The sequence below is a fragment of the Puma concolor genome, chromosome D1 (assembly GCF_028749965.1).
Source record: "Puma concolor isolate L17-30 chromosome D1, mPumCon1.1.hap2, whole genome shotgun sequence".
Lineage (NCBI taxonomy): Eukaryota > Metazoa > Chordata > Mammalia > Carnivora > Felidae > Puma > Puma concolor.
In genome coordinates this window covers 13,916,369-13,934,635 of record NC_141676.1, presented here as the reverse complement: position 1 = coordinate 13,934,635, position 18,267 = coordinate 13,916,369, and the positions used below count along the sequence as shown (strand labels likewise).

General features: G+C 37.2%; 1 protein-coding gene and 1 pseudogene across 1 annotated transcript; one reads left to right on the top strand and one right to left on the bottom strand.

The window, feature by feature from the left end:
• Positions 1–6,066: 6,066 nt before the first annotated feature.
• On the top strand, positions 6,067–7,049 carry LOC112865130 (olfactory receptor 5M5-like; annotated as a pseudogene).
• A 10,270-nt stretch (positions 7,050–17,319) lies between these two features.
• On the bottom strand, positions 17,320–18,267 carry LOC112865499 (olfactory receptor 5M10). Its single transcript, XM_025928600.2, has one exon. The coding sequence runs from the start codon at positions 18,265–18,267 to the stop codon at positions 17,320–17,322; it is 948 nt and encodes a 315-aa protein (XP_025784385.2).

The window sequence follows — 18,267 nt, the reverse complement described above, 5'->3', positions numbered from 1 at the left end:
AAAGAAGACATCCGGATGGCCAACAGGCACATGAAAAGATGTTCAGCGTCGCTCCTTATCAGGGAAATACAAATCAAAACCACACTCAGGTATCACCTCACGCCAGTCAGAGTGGCCAAAATGAACAAATCAGGAGACTATAGATGCTGGAGAGGGTGTGGAGAAACGGGAACCCTCTTGCACTGTTGGTGGGAATGCAAATTGGTGCAGCCGCTCTGGAAAGCAGTGTGGAGGTTCCTCAGAAAATTACAAATAGACCTACCCTATGACCCAGCAATAGCACTGCTAGGAATTTATCCAAGGGACACAGGAGTACTGATGCATAGGGGCACTTGTACCCCAATGTTCATAGCAGCACTCTCAACAATAGCCAAATTATGGAAAGAGCCTAAATGTCCATCAACTGATGAATGGATAAAGAAATTGTGGTTTATATACACAATGGAGTACTACGTGGCAATGAGAAAAAATGAAATATGGCCTTTTGTAGCAACGTGGATGGAACTGGAGAGTGTGATGCTAAGTGAAATAAGCCATACAGAGAAAGACAGATACCATATGGTTTCACTCTTATGTGGATCCTGAGAAACTTAAGAGAAACCCATGGGGGAGGGGAAAAAAAAAAAAAAAAAAAGAGGTTAGAGTGGGAGAGAGCCAAAGCATAAGAGACTGTTGAGAACTGAGAACAAACTAAGGGTTGATGGGGGGTGGGAGGGAGGAGAGGGTGGGTGATGGGTACTGAGGAGGGCACCTTTTGGGATGAGCACTGGGTGTTGTATGGAAACCAATTTGACAATAAATTTCATATATAAAAAAAAAATAAATAAAAAAAATAAAAAAAAAAATCAGAGGAAAAAAAAAAAAAAAAGCAACTTTGGACTTAGAGCCATCAAAATGTTAATAACTCTTTGGTTGCTCTTTCTCTTTAGGGAAAGGCCCAGTCCTTCATATTTTAATGATTTCCCCCGTTTTATGACTTATGAGGCCTCTTATCACTGGTGAAAAGAGGCTTTGATCTGCATCCGTTATGTTTGTGCTTCTCTTTGGCCTTCTTTGGCTTCCGATCTACATGGTTGCTCTGCTGTCCTCTACCAGGACAAGTGCATCTTGTAGTCCTTAATTTCTCTTGGCTGGACACAGCCTGCTAATCTTCCCTACTGACCCAGCTGTACCTTGGCTCTTCAGGGGACTACAGCCCCTCCTGTAACTTAAATCTGCCCCTTAGACTCTTGTAGACATGACCTGGGAATGCTCCTGTGTAGTACTCAGCCTCGCTGATGCAACACGTCTCAGGTTCCCACCTTTGTGTGATATTTTCACATTCCCCTACAAGGAGATGAAGGAAATTTGGAAATTTGGGGAAAGCCCATGCCCCCATGGAAACCAAAGAAACTGTTGGAACATTAAGTCAAGTCCAAGGAGCACTATTTAAGTTAGGTGGGCCCACAGTCTACTTTGCCTTGGCTGCCTGACAAGTTGATTCAAGGTCAAAGCCCACAGCAAGGAGAGCCAGTCTCAGAGTTATTTCCTAAGGCCTTAAATCATCTTTTTCTTTTTTTTATTCACTCATTAGTATGCCTATGCCAAAGTACCAGGCTTTGGGCTCTTTACTTTCTCTCTGTCATAATCTACATTTTTATGTCAAGCACTAATGGTAGATGGACTTCAGATGAGGAAAATTTGGCTCAATCATATAAAAGATAAAATACTATTATTTTTTCTTATTTATAATGGTATTATTATGAACCTGGCTCAGAAGTACTAGGAATTTACTCTGATTTCAAATTATAATGTAAATAAAATTCAAAGAAGAAATATTATATGAGCAGGAATCATAAACTAAACCTACCGTTGTATAAGCAGTCCATGCCAACAAGTCTACTTGAACTAGTTTCATTCAAACTAACCTTTCAATTAGATATGAGAGTCTAAAAACTCACTCCCTGCAACTTGCTATTTAATTCACAGGAAGAAATGATCTTAGGTTGATCCTAGTGAAAATGAGACAAGCTGCTGTTTACATGGAACACCACTAAGTCACAACGCTCCTCCTAGCATCACTGCTTAGGTATTCATTCAGTACCTCTCCACTAAACATCAACTGTGCACCCAAAATATTGTATGGATCTGTTCCAGAGATGTCAACTGAAATTGACATTAATTCTGTCCTCAGAGCACTGACAATCTTGTGAAAAAAATAGAAAGGTTACAAAAGTAGTAAGTACAACAAGAGAGACAGGGAAAACCACCAGTGGCATTCACAAGGGGAAACAACTATTCCAGCTGAGGATATGATGAGCAGAGTCACGACAAAGACCTTTTCGTTACAAAGAATGCAATACCTTATTACCTACCCTAGGAGAAATCTCAGTATCAAAATTGGTACCGTGTGTTCTTGCATTTAATGAAAGATACCGCATTCATTTAATGATTAACCCATAAATGAGGATCTGATCCATTGAGAAGTGACTTTTGTAAAGACCTCCAGAGGGAATCCTAATGATGTCCCCTAGGTGATTTCCTGATGAATGCTTCAGAGAGGAGTCATCCAGAGTTAGTCATCCAAGTATGAATCCTCCTACCTTGGGGACCTTCCAGGAGGCTAGGAAATCACTATCCCTCCACAGGCAAGTCTGAAAATCAAGAACTCCTAATATTGTTTGATATCTTAGTATCTCCTCTTTTGAACATAAAATGGAACTAGCAGGGATTATAAAAATTGACACATTAAGAGAAAACCATAGGCAGACAGACTCCGACTCTTTCTGACAAAGACAGCAGGTGACTGGTAATGTGTTAAGAGGTCAGGCCTTGCAACCATCTCGAAATTGGTTACAGATCCATTTCATAATACAGCTAAGATTTAGAATAGACTTACACACCGAGCTTCAGCCAGTTCTTGGAATTCAAAAAGTCCGTACCTCACCCTTCCCTCTTAACCTTTCCTCCTCCAAGACTAGAGACTTAGACATTCGCACAAGAAAATGTACTTTCATTCCATACAACTGTAATGATTTCCTATACTTTTTATTAAGAGAAAATTTTTAAAGGATTTAGGTAAATGAGTGTAAGGTTAAGGGTGAGAAAGAAAAACATAAATGTGAACACCTCCCCTTATTCACTTGAAGGAGCTTCTCATAGATTTACTCAATTCAAGCTTGCACTGAAATATGATGGCATTGTTGTGACCAGAATGATCAAAACAGATTTAAATTGTTTTGTTCAAGGGGAATATACTTTTCTTTACTGTGTTATATATATAACACATGTTATTAAGTGAACTCTATGCCCAACATGGGGCTGGAACTCATGACCCCGAGATCAAGAGTCACATGCTCTACTGAGTCATACAGGAATTCCTTCTTTACTGTGTTTCTGTCCCTTTCCAACACTACAATGGATTTTATTGACTTTTGAGCTAAAGGATCCCATTTAACCAAAGTTATCAGAAAAGATTCATTAGGGATTGAAGGGTTTTTTTGTTTGTTTGTCCCCCGTCCCCATATTGTTCATAGACCTTTAATTCCTACCTAAGCTAAGCATAATTGTGGTTCTTTTTGGCAAATCTGTTATTTGAACTGTAATGATTTTATACATTTAGTTATTCTCTTCTTTTGGATTGCTCTCATTCCTCTCATTTTCTCATTGGAATGAGAGCACTGAATGACAGAGGAAGAAAGGTCTCTTAACAACGTGGAATGCACCCATCTGGTGGAGGCCCATGGCATTGTGGGCTATGCTATGTGACATGTGACTGAAAAAGTCTTAGATGCCATTCAACAAAATCTGTGCTGGCATTTTTTGAACACTGAACACTTTAGTGAGAATATGAACACATGAGTTCTCTTCTACTCCTTCACTTCAGCTTGTAATTTGGATTATAACTATACCAAATTTACTTCTACAGTAAGTGTTTCTCCACGTGTATCCAAGAAAGAAAACCCTGGACCTTATGCAGTAAATAACAGAATGGTGTGATCATTAATAATAAGGCTTACCTCTTTTTCCTTCTATTTATGAATGCAAGAAAACTTGAGTTAGGCTCATGGAGACTCTTGGTAAGATTATCTCTTTTCAAGGTTCTAAAAACCAACAGAATTCTACTAGAGCTAAAGTCAGAGGACGGGGTATTTCCTTCTTCAAACTAATGGGGAAAATTTTTGTGTGCATGATGATGGCAAGTTCTATACTTAGGGAAACTTTGTGGTGATACATCAGGATCTTCTCTAAGGAGAAAGTATAAACCAGCAGAGGGTAAAAACATGTGATAAAACCTCTTTTATTTAGTTTAAACAGATCATAACAACTGTCTCACTCAGTGCTTCAACCCTAGCTGTACATTAAAATCATGTGGAAAGTTTATTAAAAAATATGCCAATGTGTATACCTCACCTGAGCTGAGCTGTGATCCCAGTATCAATGCTCTCAAATATTCCCCGTCTGAATGTAACATGAAGCCAGAGTTGATAATCGCTGATTGAAGTGTTATATTTGTGAATATATCATTGTTATAAGCAATAGAGTTATTCTTTAAAATGTATAAACTTTTAATATCCTCCTGGCTTTAAAAATTAAAGGCAAGTTATGTTTTCTGTCCTGAGTCAACTTCCAACTCTTTCTAACAGTCCAACCTGCAAATTTTAATCATCAATTAAAAGGTTTTGGGTCAGATGCCATTATCACTAGTTTGTGTTATAAAAACAAATCAGATATGGTAGCTAGAATTTTTGTAGCAACTCAGTCTACACGGGTACATCACAGAGGTGAGACATCTACACATCATGAAAAATCAGCAGATGTGAGTTGGCAAACATACCTCATTAATTCATCCGTTTGTTCAACTAATGGTTATTGTATTAAATGATGTGGGTATTGGCCCAGGTTCTAGGAATGTGGCAAAAAATAAAGTTCTTGCCCTACAGTGGCTAACATTTTAATAGAGGACAAATTAAAAAATATGTAATAATTATTTATGTAAATAAATAATCATTTCAGAAGTGATAAATGAGGAAAAATAGATCATGGTCCATGATTAAAGAGCTATTTGGAGCGGAACTTAACTTGAGAGATCTAAATGAGGTGATGCCATGAGTAACTCAAAGGCCTGGTAGAAGAAATTTCAAGGCAGAGGGATGAGCATATGCAAAGGTCCTGAGAGAGGATTGTGCTCAAGATGTTTAAAAAAAAAAAAACACTAGAAGGACAATGTGGCAAAAGAAAAAGGACTAGAGAGAGAATTTTATCTTAGACCTAACTGACAGCAGAGAAAATGCTGACAAGCTGTTTTAAGATTCCATGCATAATCTTTGGAAGGTATAGCAGATAAGACTTCCTGATAGTTTAGATATAAGATATGAAATCAAAGGCATGAGATAAAATGAAATATGAACATGACATATATAATATAAAATAATCATGGATATTGGGATATTATGAGATAAAAAGAGACCATGAGATCAAAAGGGATATTAGGTAAAGAAACAACCCAGACTCTGAGTGGCTGGTTTGAAAGGAGATGAGATGGAAAAGACACCAAGAAACCTACGTTGCTGTAAGAGAATAAGGAAGGAATGAGGAAGAAACTGAACATCAATACATACACAACAGGCTCTCAAGAGTATATTCTACTCCAATTACAGAAGTTTTGCCCTTGTTGACAACAATACAACCAGTCTACAGAGCATCACCCCGTCTCCTGATTTCCTGATGAAGCTTTGTGTCGTGATCAGACAATGGCAGTAGCCATGTTGGAGCACCAGTGGTTGTGATAACATAGCCTAATGAGCTAAGTCGAATTCTGCATGTGCTAGCTGTGAGGTGAGAGTGGCAAAGCAGTCAGCATGGCAGGTGCATGGACTTCAAATATATTGTCCATTTCACCACCAACCACCTCAAGGCACCTGCTACACTTCTTCTATCACTGGGGCAACTAACAACCTATTTACACCTCTCTTTCCAAACCTGACTTTGTTTTAGTGTCCATTTACTTTGTTTAGTCTTGAAATGAACGCAATTTATTTCTGGATGTATATCTGAAAAATTATTCTCTTATCAGAGAATATGACGATGGACAAACTTCCCCAACAAAATGGCACTGAGGCAACTGAGTTTATCCTGCTAGGACTCACAAACCAACCAGGGCTGCAGCCCATCGTTTTTGTGGTGTTTCTCCTGATTTACCTCAGCTCTCTGACAGAGAACATTGGATTCATTGCATTAATCAGGTTCACTCCACGGCTGCAAAACGCCATGTGCTTTTTCCTCACCCATTTACATGCGTGGATATTTTGTATTCTACTAATGTCTCACCTCAGATGCTTGGTAATTTTCTATCAGAGAAGAAAACCATTTCCTACATGGGGTGTCTGGCCCAACGTTTTGTTTTTGTGATTCTGCTCCTTATGGAGTATCACATGCTGGGTACCATGGCCTCTGACAGGTACATGGCCATCTGCCATCCCCTACAATACAACAGCAGAATGTCCAGGCCCCTTTGCATCTGCCTTGTCACTGCCCCCTACCTCTGGGTACTATGGTGGGCACAATGCAGGTACTATTGACGTCCTGCTTATCCTTTTATGGACACAACATCATCAACCATTTCTACTGTGCTGCCCCACCCCTCCTGATGCTGACAGGATCAGACCCTTACAGAAAACAGACAGCTCTGTTTGTGTGTGGGGATTAACCTCACCATCCCATCCTTATATCCTACTCATCATCCTTATCTCCTACATTTTCGTTTTCACCAGCTCATGAGGATCCCTTCCAGCAAAGGCCAGTGCAAAGCCTTCTCTACCCGTGGCTCCCACCTGATCGCTGTCGCCATGTTTTTGGGGTCCCTATTCTGCATGTATCTGAGACCAGCCCCTGAGCAGCCTGTTGAACAAGGGAAAATTGTGGCAGTGGTTTGTATCTTTGTGAGTCTCATGCTGAATCTATTTATCTACAGCCTGAGGAACAAAGATGTGAAGCAGGCTTTGAGAACAGGGTTTCGGAGGAACTTTGGCACAATGGAGAAAAGGTGTATTTTGACAGTCTCCCAATGAAAAAAACAAAAACGTGCCAAAACAATGAAAAAGCAACCTCTGTTGGTTGTACCTGAATGCAATTCTCTGGAGTAACACTAACATGGATTATATATGCACAGCTTCTGACCAGGTGAGAATCCTAATGGCAGCCATGAAAAGGACAGTTGTTTGGAGATGATGACAGGTGGGAAACACAACAGCGGAAGTCAGCTGCTTATAATTAAGCAGGGTCCCCTGTTTAGTCTCACTCAAGAACTCCCTTCCCCTTGATCAGTCTGCAGAGAAGTCCTTCCTTTCAGCTCATAGGTCCACAATATTGACCATCACTGAGCTATTCTTATTAGCAAAGTGCAGAGCTTTGCAGTATGTTTCCTGAATATGCAAATATTTACATTCACTTGATATACTAGATAGTTTCCTTTAATGAAAGCTGATTATCTTCTCAAAAACGGCTGAAAACTCTAATTCTGCATATTTGTTTCAATACGTTCATTTTTGGTACATTCTTATGTCTACTTATCCAGAGTAGAAAACCATCTGTGCTTTATTATTTTCACAAAGAATCTGATAGTTGACGTCTTAGTTAACCAACACATTTGTTTCAATAGTTTTCCTTAATCAAAGCAGATACCTATATGAATAGGCGAAACCCATTCTGGACATAGAAATTTCATGGCCTCCATTAGAGGTTTTTATGATTCTGTTCCTACCTTATTGACAATTACTTGCTCTGCGATTCTGCATATTACCTTGCTGTTCCGTTCATGTCCACCCATAAACTATTTTTAAAATAGCAGCTATTCTAAGCGTGGAAATCTGGGCTTAGTATTTTGCAACTAACTTGTAGCACAGCCATATTCCTGATTGCTTGATACTTTTTGAACTTGGGCTTTACTTAAGTGAATTAATATAGCTTACCATCGATATGACACATTTAGTACATCTTTTCCTTGTAATATTTCAGCAGTTTTTATTTTTCTCTCTTTAGGAAAATCTTTCTCCACGTAAGTTTCAGCTTCTGATCGGTTATTACATGAAGATAAGTTTCTACAGTTTTAATCTTCTTTCTTTCTTTCCTTTTGGATGTAGCGACGTGTACCGTCGCCACCACCAAATGGGTGCTCAAGTTTTCCTTTCTCCTCAAAAGCGTTGTGAGTGTTATTTCATTGTGTGTATGTGTGAATACAGTAGATATAAAACCATCACAGAGGACATTGGTGCATCAGATACAATTTATTGGAACCGAAATTTGTTTTACTTCATCTCCATGACACGGTACTTCTAGCTGTTGTGATGATGATGTTACAGCACAAGAAGAATTCTTCATTTGGTGGAATTTCTTTGGGTTGATAGACTTTTGAAACATTACTATGAAAATTCTCTCAAGATACCTTTTTAGGCCTTCAGCGCATTCTTACAAATGGAATAGCTGAATAAAAGTGGACAAACATCTTTAATACTCCTGAAAACCTAACGTTAAATTGATTTCCAGAAACACTGTGAATTGTTATTTTTCCTGACACTAACAATGTGTGGAAGTACTAGTCCTTTAGAACTCTCTTAACTGACATTCAAGAGTATCCTTTTTTTAATGTTTTTGTTTTGTTTTGTTTTGTTTTGTTTTGTTTTGTTTTGTTTTGTTTTTGAGACAGAGAGCACAAGCAGGGGAGAGGCAAAGAGAGAGAGGGAGACAGAGAATCTGAAGCAGGCTGCAGGCTCCAAGCTCTCAGCACAGAGCCCAGCAGGGCTTGAACCCACGAACTGTGAGATCATGACCTGAGCCAAATTTGGATGCTTAATTGACTGAGCCACCCAGGCGCGCCCCCACAAATGAGTATCTTAGTTCATGTTTTCATTACCAAACTTGTTACTCATCCATTTTTAGCATGTTTAAATTTATCAAAGTTCCATTCACAGCTTGCAGCATTTATTTATGTGTTGGGGTTAGTGATTCAACTGATTTCTAGGAACTTATCAAACCTTAACACTTTACCACTTTATTCTCTTTGTGGCAAAATCTTTGCCCAATTATTGAGTGCTACCTATTTATTTTTTTAACTTTATTTATTTATTTTGAAAGAGAGGGAGAGATAATGTGAGTGGGAGAGGGGCAGAGAGAGGGAGAGAGAGGGAATCCCAATCAGGGGCTGCACTGCCAGCACAAAGGCAAACCTGGCCCTCGAACTCAAAAAGCTGTGAAATCGTGACCTGAGCCGAAACCAAGAGTCAGATGCTTAGCAAACTGAGCCACCGAGGCACCCGGAGTGCTGCTTATTTTAAATATTTTATAGTCAAACAGATTAACTTTCTGTTGTGAACTTTTCCTACTACTATTAAGCTCAGAAACATTTTTCTGATTGTTGAAATTTTCAGGATTTATTATAATTCTAATCAACACAGAATTTGTTTCCAGTGATTGAATGACTCACAGCTAAGGGCTCAGTGTGGGCATGTCGGTTCTTTCGGGGGAAGAATTGTTGGCAAAAGGGAAATTTAGCTAGGGATAAGGTTCTGTGTTTACATATCTGTGAAAAAATATGTGGCATTATGGACCCTGGCAATGTTACAAAACTAAAATGTTTATATAAAAGTGTTAAGTAATGCACAATGGTTATAGATAAAACCGCATTCTTGCTCGTCCTTTATAGGCCACCAGCATCTCTCTGCCTTTCTGGAAAAAAAAAAAGTCTTAATTCACTTATCTCCTTTCATCCTAAGCAGAACTGTCTATGCCATAATTCCATACATCTCCCAGTCAGGTGTGAGGACTAAGCCATAACATTCCTATTCATACCAAGACATGTTTATTCATTATTCAAATAATTTACTGCAGATATGTCTTGTATGCATAGCCATATTTGAATTTTATGTATATATTTTCCTGTATTTCATGAATGAAACCACCTTATGCATAAATGCCAGGTTAAAAATCTTGGATAACTAGAAGCATCTGATTTGCATTTCCTACAAAAACTTTTATAAGGAAAAATAATGAAGATGGAATTTTTACTAGCAATTGGAACATATTTTATATTTATATTAATTGTAAGAATTTATTGTTAGATATATTTACATCTATATGTATTTTAAATGATGTGAACAAATAAGAAATAAACAGAAGTATTTCATCTAATTATACAATGAAGATAACATCATGCATTTGTGAGATAATAAAGGATTGCTTAAAAATATTAAGATGAAATGGGTTAACATCTATATGTGCCAAAAAGATACTTGTTTTAGACCTAAAGACATCTGCAGATTGAAAGTGATGGGACAGAGAAACATTTATCATGGAAATGGACATCAAATAAAGCCAAAGTAGCAACACTTGTATCAGACAAACTAGATTTTAAACCAAAAATGTAACAAGAGATGACGGGCTCTATATTATGAGATTATTATAATATTGTTGTAATATTATTATAATATTATTGTAATATTATAATAAAGGGGACTGTCAAACAAGAAGTTCTAACATTTGTAGATACTTATGCCCCCAGATATATAAAACAATTAGTAACAAACATAACGGAACTCATTAATAATAAAGCAATAACAGCAGGGGATTTTAACACCACACTTACATCAGTGGATAGATTAAGAAGAAAAATCAACAAGGGAGCCATGGCTTTAAATGACACACTGGACCAGATGAACTTAACAGATACATTAAGAACACTTCATCCTAAAGCAGCAGAATAAACATTCTTTTCTTTCTTTTTTTAAATATTTTAAAAATATTTTTAATGTTTATTTAGAGAAAGAGATAGCAGGAGCAAGAGAGGGGCAGAGAGAGAGGAAGACACGGAATCCGAAGCAGGCTCTAGGCTCTGAGCTGTCAGCACAGAGCCCGACGCAAGGCTTGAGCTCACCAGTGGTGAGATAGTGACCTGAGCCAAAGCTGGATGCTCAAATGACTGAGCCACCCAGGCGCCCCAGAATAAACATTGTTTTCAAGTACACATGAGATATTCTCCAACATAGATCACAGATTAGGTCACAAATAGGTCAGACCTCAGCAAAGACAAAAAGATTGTGATCATACCATGTACATTTTCTGACCCCAACACCATGAACCTTGAAGTCAACCACAAGAAAAAATCTGGAAGGACCACGAATACATTGAGATTAGACAACATACTACTAATGAATCAATGGGTCAACCAGGAAATAAAAAAAAAACATTTAAAAAAAACATGGAAACTAATAAAACTAAAGACATGACAGTCCAAAATCAGGGGGTGCAGCAAAAGCTGTCATAAGAGGGAAGTATGTAGCATTACAGGCCTATCAAGGAAGGAAAAACATCTCAAATAAACAACCTAGCCTTACACCTAAAGGAGCTAGAAAAATAAAAACAAATAAAGCCTACAGTCAGAAGAAGAAGCTCAATAAAGTTTAAAGCAGAAATAAATGACATATAGAAACTAACAAACAAACAGAAAACAATAGAACAGATCAATGAAGCCAGGGCTTTCTTTGAAAAAATTAATAAAATTGATAAACCCCCTAGCCAGACCTATAAAAAAGAAAAAAGAAAGGACCCAAATAAATAAAATCACAAATAAAAGAGGAGAAATAGCAACCAACAACCAACACCACAGAAATACAAGCAATTATAAGAGTATATTATGAAAAATTATATGCCAACAAATTGGGCAATCTGGAAGAAATGGATAAATTCCTAGAAAACTACAAACAACTAAAACTGAAACAGGGAGAAATACAAACTGGAACAGACAAATCACAAGCAAAGAAATTGAATCAGTAATCAAAAATCTCCCAACAAACAAAAGTCCAGTGCCAGATGGCCTCTGAGGGGAATTCCACCAAACATTTAAAGCAGTGTTAAATATTATTCTTCCCAAATGATTCCAAAAATAAAAATGGAAGGAAAACTTCCAAACTCATTCCACAAGGCCACCATTATCCCAATTCCAAAACCAGACAAAAACTCCACGGAAAAGGAGAACTACAGGCCAGTATCCCTGATGAACATGGATGCATATCATAAATAAATAAATATAAATATATATATATATATATATATATATATATATATATGCAAGATACAAGCAAATCAAATCCAACAGTACATTAAAAGAATCATTCACCACAGTCAAGTGGGATTTATGCCTGAGCTGCAGGGTGGTTCAACATTCACAAATCAATCAGTGTGATAAGCCACATTAATAAAAAAAAAGGATAAGAACCATATAATCCTATAAATAGATGCAGAAAAAGCATTTGACAAAATACACCATCCATTCATGATAAAATCCCTCAACAAAGTAGGGATGGAGAGAGCATACATCAACATCATCAAGGCCATATTTGAAAAACCCACAGCTGATATCATCCTCAATAGGAAAAAAATAAGAGCTTTTTCACTAAGGTCAGGAACAAGACAGGGATGTCCCCCCTCACCACTGTTATTTAGCATATTACTGGTAGTTCTAGTCTACCAACCAGACCACAAAAAGAAATAAAAGCATACAAATCAGCAAGGAAGAAATCAAACTTTCACTCTTTGAAGATTGGCATGATACTCTATATAGAAATCTAAAAAGATTCCAGCAAAAATTTTCTAAAACTGATACATGAATTCAGTAAAGTTGCAAGACATAAAATCAATGTACAGAAATCTGTTGCATGTCTATACACCAATAATGGAGCGGCAGAGAGAGAAATCAATCCGTCCCACTTAAAATTGCACCCAAAACAATTAGATACCTAGGAATAAACCTAACCAAAGAGGTAAAATGTCTGTACTCTGAAAACTATAAAACAGTGATGAAAGAAACTGAGGTGATACAAAAATGGGAAAAAATATTCCAGGCTCATAGATTGAAATAACCAATATTGTTCAAATGTCTATTCTACCAAAGGTAATCTACACATTGAATGCAATGTCGGTGAAAACATAACCAGCATTATGCACAAAGCTAGAACAAATGATCCTAAAATTTGTGTGAAACCCCAAAAGATACGCAATAGCCAAAACAATCTTGAAAAAGAAAAGCAAACCTGCAGGGATCACAATCCTAGACTTCAAGTTATATTACAAAACTGTAGTGATGAAAAATAGACACATGGATCAATGGAATAGAACAGAAAAACCAGAAATGAACCCACAACTACATTGGCCAACAATCTTCAACAAAACAGGAAGGAGTATCCAATGGAAAAAAGCCAGTCTCTTCAACAAATGATGTTGGGAAAATTGGACAGCAACATAAAGAATGAACCTGGACCACTTTCTTACACCATACACAAAAATAAATTCAAAATGGATGAAAGACCTAAGTGTGAGACAGGAAACCATCAAAATCCTAGCAAGAACACAGGCAGCAACTTCTTTAACCTTGGCCACCGCAACTTGTTACTAGGTATGTCTCCTGAGGCAAAGGAAATGGAAGGAAAAATGAACTATTGGGACTTCATCAAATTAAAAAGCTTCTGCACAGCAAAGGAAACAATCAGTGAAACTAAAAGGCAACCTACAGAATGTGAGAAGATATTTGCAAAGGACATATTGCATAAAGGGTTAGTATCCAAAATATATAAAAACTTATAAAGCCCAAAAACAAATAATCCAGTTAAGAACTAGGCAGAAGACATGAATAGATACTTGTCCAAAGAAGACATCCAGATGGCTAACAGACACATAAGATGCTCCACATCACTCATCATCAGAGAAATACAAGTCCAAAACCACAAGGAGATACCACCTCACACCTGTCAGAATGGCTAAAATTAACACCCCAAGAAACAACAGATGTTGGAGAGGATGCAGAGAAAGAGAAACCCTCTTGTACTGTTGGTGGGAATGCAAAGTAGTGCAGGGACTCTGGAAACCAGTATGAAGTAGCCTCAAAAAGTTAAAAATAGAACTACCCTATGATCCAGAAATTGTGCTACCAGGTATTCATTCAAAGAATACAAATACTGATCTGGAAAGATATATGCACCCCAATGTTTGTGGCAGCCTTACCAACATAGCCAAACTATGGAAAGAACCCAAATGCCCATCAACTAATAAATAGATAAAGAAGTTAGTGTGTGTGTGTGTGTGTGTGTGTGTGTGTGTGTGTGCATATGTGTGTGTATAATGGAATATTCCTCAGCCATAAAAAGGAATGAAATCTTGCCATTTGCACTGACATGGATGGGATTAGAGAGTATTATGCAAAATGAGATAAGTCAGTTAAAGACAAATACCATATGATTTCACTCATATGTAGAACTTAAGAAATAAACAGATAAACATAGGGGAAAAGAAGAAACAGAAGCAAACCAGAAAACAGGCTATTAATTATGCACAACAAACTGAGGGTTACGGGAGGGGAGGTATGTGGGGAATGGTTTCAATGAAGCATGGGTATTAAGGAGAGTACTTGTGATGAGCACTAGGAGTCGTATGTAAGGGAAGGATCACTAGATTCAACACCTGAAACAAATATTACACGGTATCTTAACTCAAAGGAATTTTTTAATTAAAAAAAAAAGAGGAAACAGGTTAAAATATGAAGGGAAAGGTTATATAATATCACAGTGTGCAATAAAATTTTATTTAGAAAAATTCAACATATTCCTACAAAATATGGCCAGGAAAAATTAATAACATACAGAGATGCTTGCTTATTTAATTTTAGGTGGCAGAGAAGCCACAAAACAAAATTTAAAAAAATTTTCCCATAAAAATGTAAATATTCTTCATATGAGGAATCATCAGAAATAACATGAACAGCAATCATCAAACTGATGTATGTCTTTTATTACTTAAAAGTATGTTTCAATTATTCTTCTGTTCCAATTAAAACATATTCCTTTCGTAAGAGTGCAGTTGAGACAACAAAGAAGACAAACAATCTTAAATGATATGCCCTAATATTAATAAAGGCACAGTCAACTGGTTACGCTCAAGCATAATTAGTCATAAGTGCTTATGACTAAGTTGATGACTCCCAGAGAAAAATTTACCCACAGAAAAAAATTAACAAAAAGTTTAAAAAGTAGCAAAAGCCATATTCAGAGCATTAAATGCAGCAATTCCCCATCCTAAAAAACAATCAAGCATGTTCATGGAGATATGAGTTAATCCTTGCAATAATAGGATACAATATGATAGAAGCTTGCAAGACAAACTGTATGCAAAGAAGGTGCACCAAATTCATTGTAATAAGAGATTACAAGTATGTTTTGCTTTTTTTTTCAAAATTTAATTTGAATTTTGTCCCAAAATTGAAAAACCCTTTAGTATTTTCCAATTTACTTTTCTACAATTCATATGCAATATTCTTGTAACTAATCTCAAGTATGGTCGAATTTTCTGTATAATACTTTAGAAGTGATGTTCACTAAAAATATTTAGTCTGTATGAAAATACAAACATTATACTATCAAGTGAAAACTTAGTATTCAAACTTGTATAGGGCAAATGATTCCAATTGTGTCTCAGGAATTATAAGAATATGTATGCATATCAAATCATTGAGAAAAATATAATAAAATACAAACAGAAGGGGCGCCTGGGTGGCAGTCGGTTAAGCAGCCGACTTCGGCTCAGGTCACGATCTCACGGTTCGTGGGTTCAAGCCCCGCATCAGGCTCTGTGTTGACAGCTCAGAGCCTGGAGGCTGTTTCAGATTCTGGCCTTCCCCCACTCGTGCTCTGTCTCCCTCTGTCCCAAAAATAAATAAACATTAAAGAAAAATTTATAAATAAATAAATAAATAATAAATAAATAGATAAAAAATACAAACAGAAGTTGCCCACTGGAGTAGGAAATGTCACCAATAAATGTCATTGCCTCACATCAGTTTATTTTTTTAATTTATATATGGCAAACATTGTTGAAAGAATCAGCCTCATTCAATCAACTGAGACCTAAGAATGGAGCCTAACTTACTAGAACTGCAAGTCATTTAGTATTGCTCTGGAAAAGCATTTGAATACATTACTGTAAATACAGGAATTGATTTTACATAAGCATTTACTACTGCCATCTTAGTTAATATCCAAGCACACAATATTAGAACACCGACATTTAAGATAATTTTTAGAAAATTTACATTTTCTAAACTTACATTTAGACTTACAAAACTTACATTTCAATACGCAGTCATCAGCTTGACTAATAACACGTAGGTTCATGTGCTAACATGTTGAATTATATAACTTCTTTACTATTCATATAACTTCTTTACTATTACTTTTCACGATAGAAATTTTGGAAAATACTGCAACAGCCTTATTCACCAAATAATGAGTCACAGACACTTTTATGAACCAAAGTAAACATCAGGTATTCTCCTCAGAAAGATAAAGACACACCGCTCATTTGTAGAATGTTTCAGGGCATTCTTAGGTCTACAGAGCCAATTGATAGACTCTATTTATTAAGTCTGAATAAATTGGATCTAAGTCAGAAGTACTAAATGAAATATATATCTAGATTTCTATTATACTATGATTGAACTAGATCCATGATTCTGAAAACTTATAAGCAGGTGTTGAGAGTATTTCAAAAATATTGGGAAAAAATATGGAAAGCTTAAACTTATAGGGGATCCATATATTTAAAATTCCCCCGGGGCGCCTGGGTGGCTCAGTCCGTTGGGCGGCTGACTTCGGCTCAGGTCATGATCTCATGGTCCCTGAGTTCAAGCCCCGCGTCGGGCTCTGTGCTGACAGCTCAGAGCCTGGAGCCTGTTTCGGATTCTGTGTCTCCCTCTCTCTGACCCTCCCCCATACATGCTCTGTCTCTCTCTGTCTCAGAAATAAATAAACGTTTAAAAATAATAATAAAAATAAAATAAAATTCCCCCAATGTAATATAGTGATTACTCAGGCACAAGACCATTGATCTATATCACTCATTGAAGAATAAATTATTTCATAATTCTCTTTTTAAATGTTTAAAACTAATCACTCTATTTTGAACCTCATTATGGCTCTCTAGACCATATAATTCAGAGGAGATGAATCTCCCATGTTCCAATCAAACTGAATTAATTCTAATATTTATCCCCAAGAAAATAAAGACGTTAAAGTGTTTTCGGGAATTATTGGATACTACACAATTTACATTCTGAGATTTTTTTGCTAAGGAAAATACTGTTTCAACATTACAATTTTTATTAAAGCTATTACTTTGTGGAGAAATTTGCTAATGTCATTGAGAGTTTATGTGATATTCCATCATGACTATAGAGTAGTAGGTTTGCCCTGTGAAGGGACCACTATGTTATTACAGACACTCAGTAATTACAATGAACAGATGCTACATTGCAGTTTTATGAAAGAGATTTCCCTGAATGATTTGCTGCATAGCATGGATCACATGCTTGTTCCTTAAACTGTAGATCACCGGGTTCAACATTGGGCTCAAGAAAGTATAAAAGACTGCAATTATTTTGGACTCCTCCACAGACTTCTCAGATGGGGTCCTTAAGTACATGCAGAAGAGGGTTCCATAAAATAGGGTGACTGTTGTCAAGTGGGAACCACAAGTAGAAAAGGCCTTGTGCCTGCCTTCAGCAGAACGGATCCTCAAGATGGCTGCAATAATGAGAAGGTAGGAAAGGACAATGATGAAGAGAGAGCTTGACAGAGTCAAGCCAGCGACTACCAACATCGCCATCTTTTTGACATAAGTGTCAGAGCAGGCCAACATTAACAGAGGAGGATCTGCACAGTAGAAATGATTGATTTCAAGGGAGCCACAGAAGGACAAGTGAAAAGTCAGCAGTGTCTGGGAGAGTCCATTAAGGAAGCCATAAATATAGGGGACCATGACTAGAGAGATACAAACGTTCTTAGACATCCTGGTATTGTAACGTAAAGGGCTACAAATGGCTACATAGCGATCCAATGCCATTGAGGCCAGCATGTAAAGCTCAGTGATCACCAGGGCAATGAAGAGAAGACACTGTGTGAAGCATCCAGCATAGGAGATGGTCTTCTGGTCGGAGAGGAAGTTGTGCAGCATATTTGGAGTGATATTGGAGGAATAGCAAATGTCCACGAAGGAGAGGTGGCTAAGGAAGAAGTACATGGGTGTTTGGAGGTGAGAATTGGTCCTGATCAGCATAATCATGCAGAGATTGCCTGCCAGCGTGATCAGGTAGATCACCAGAAACACCCCAAACAGGATCTTCTCCAGGACAGGGTCGTCTGTGAGTCCCAAGAGAATGAATTCTGTCACTGTAGTGTGGTTTGGGGAAGACAT

Coding starts and splice junctions, on each gene's coding strand:
- LOC112865499 (XM_025928600.2), bottom strand. CDS start 18,267: ATGTCTTCCCCAAACCACACTACAGTGACAGAATTCATTCTCTTGGGA.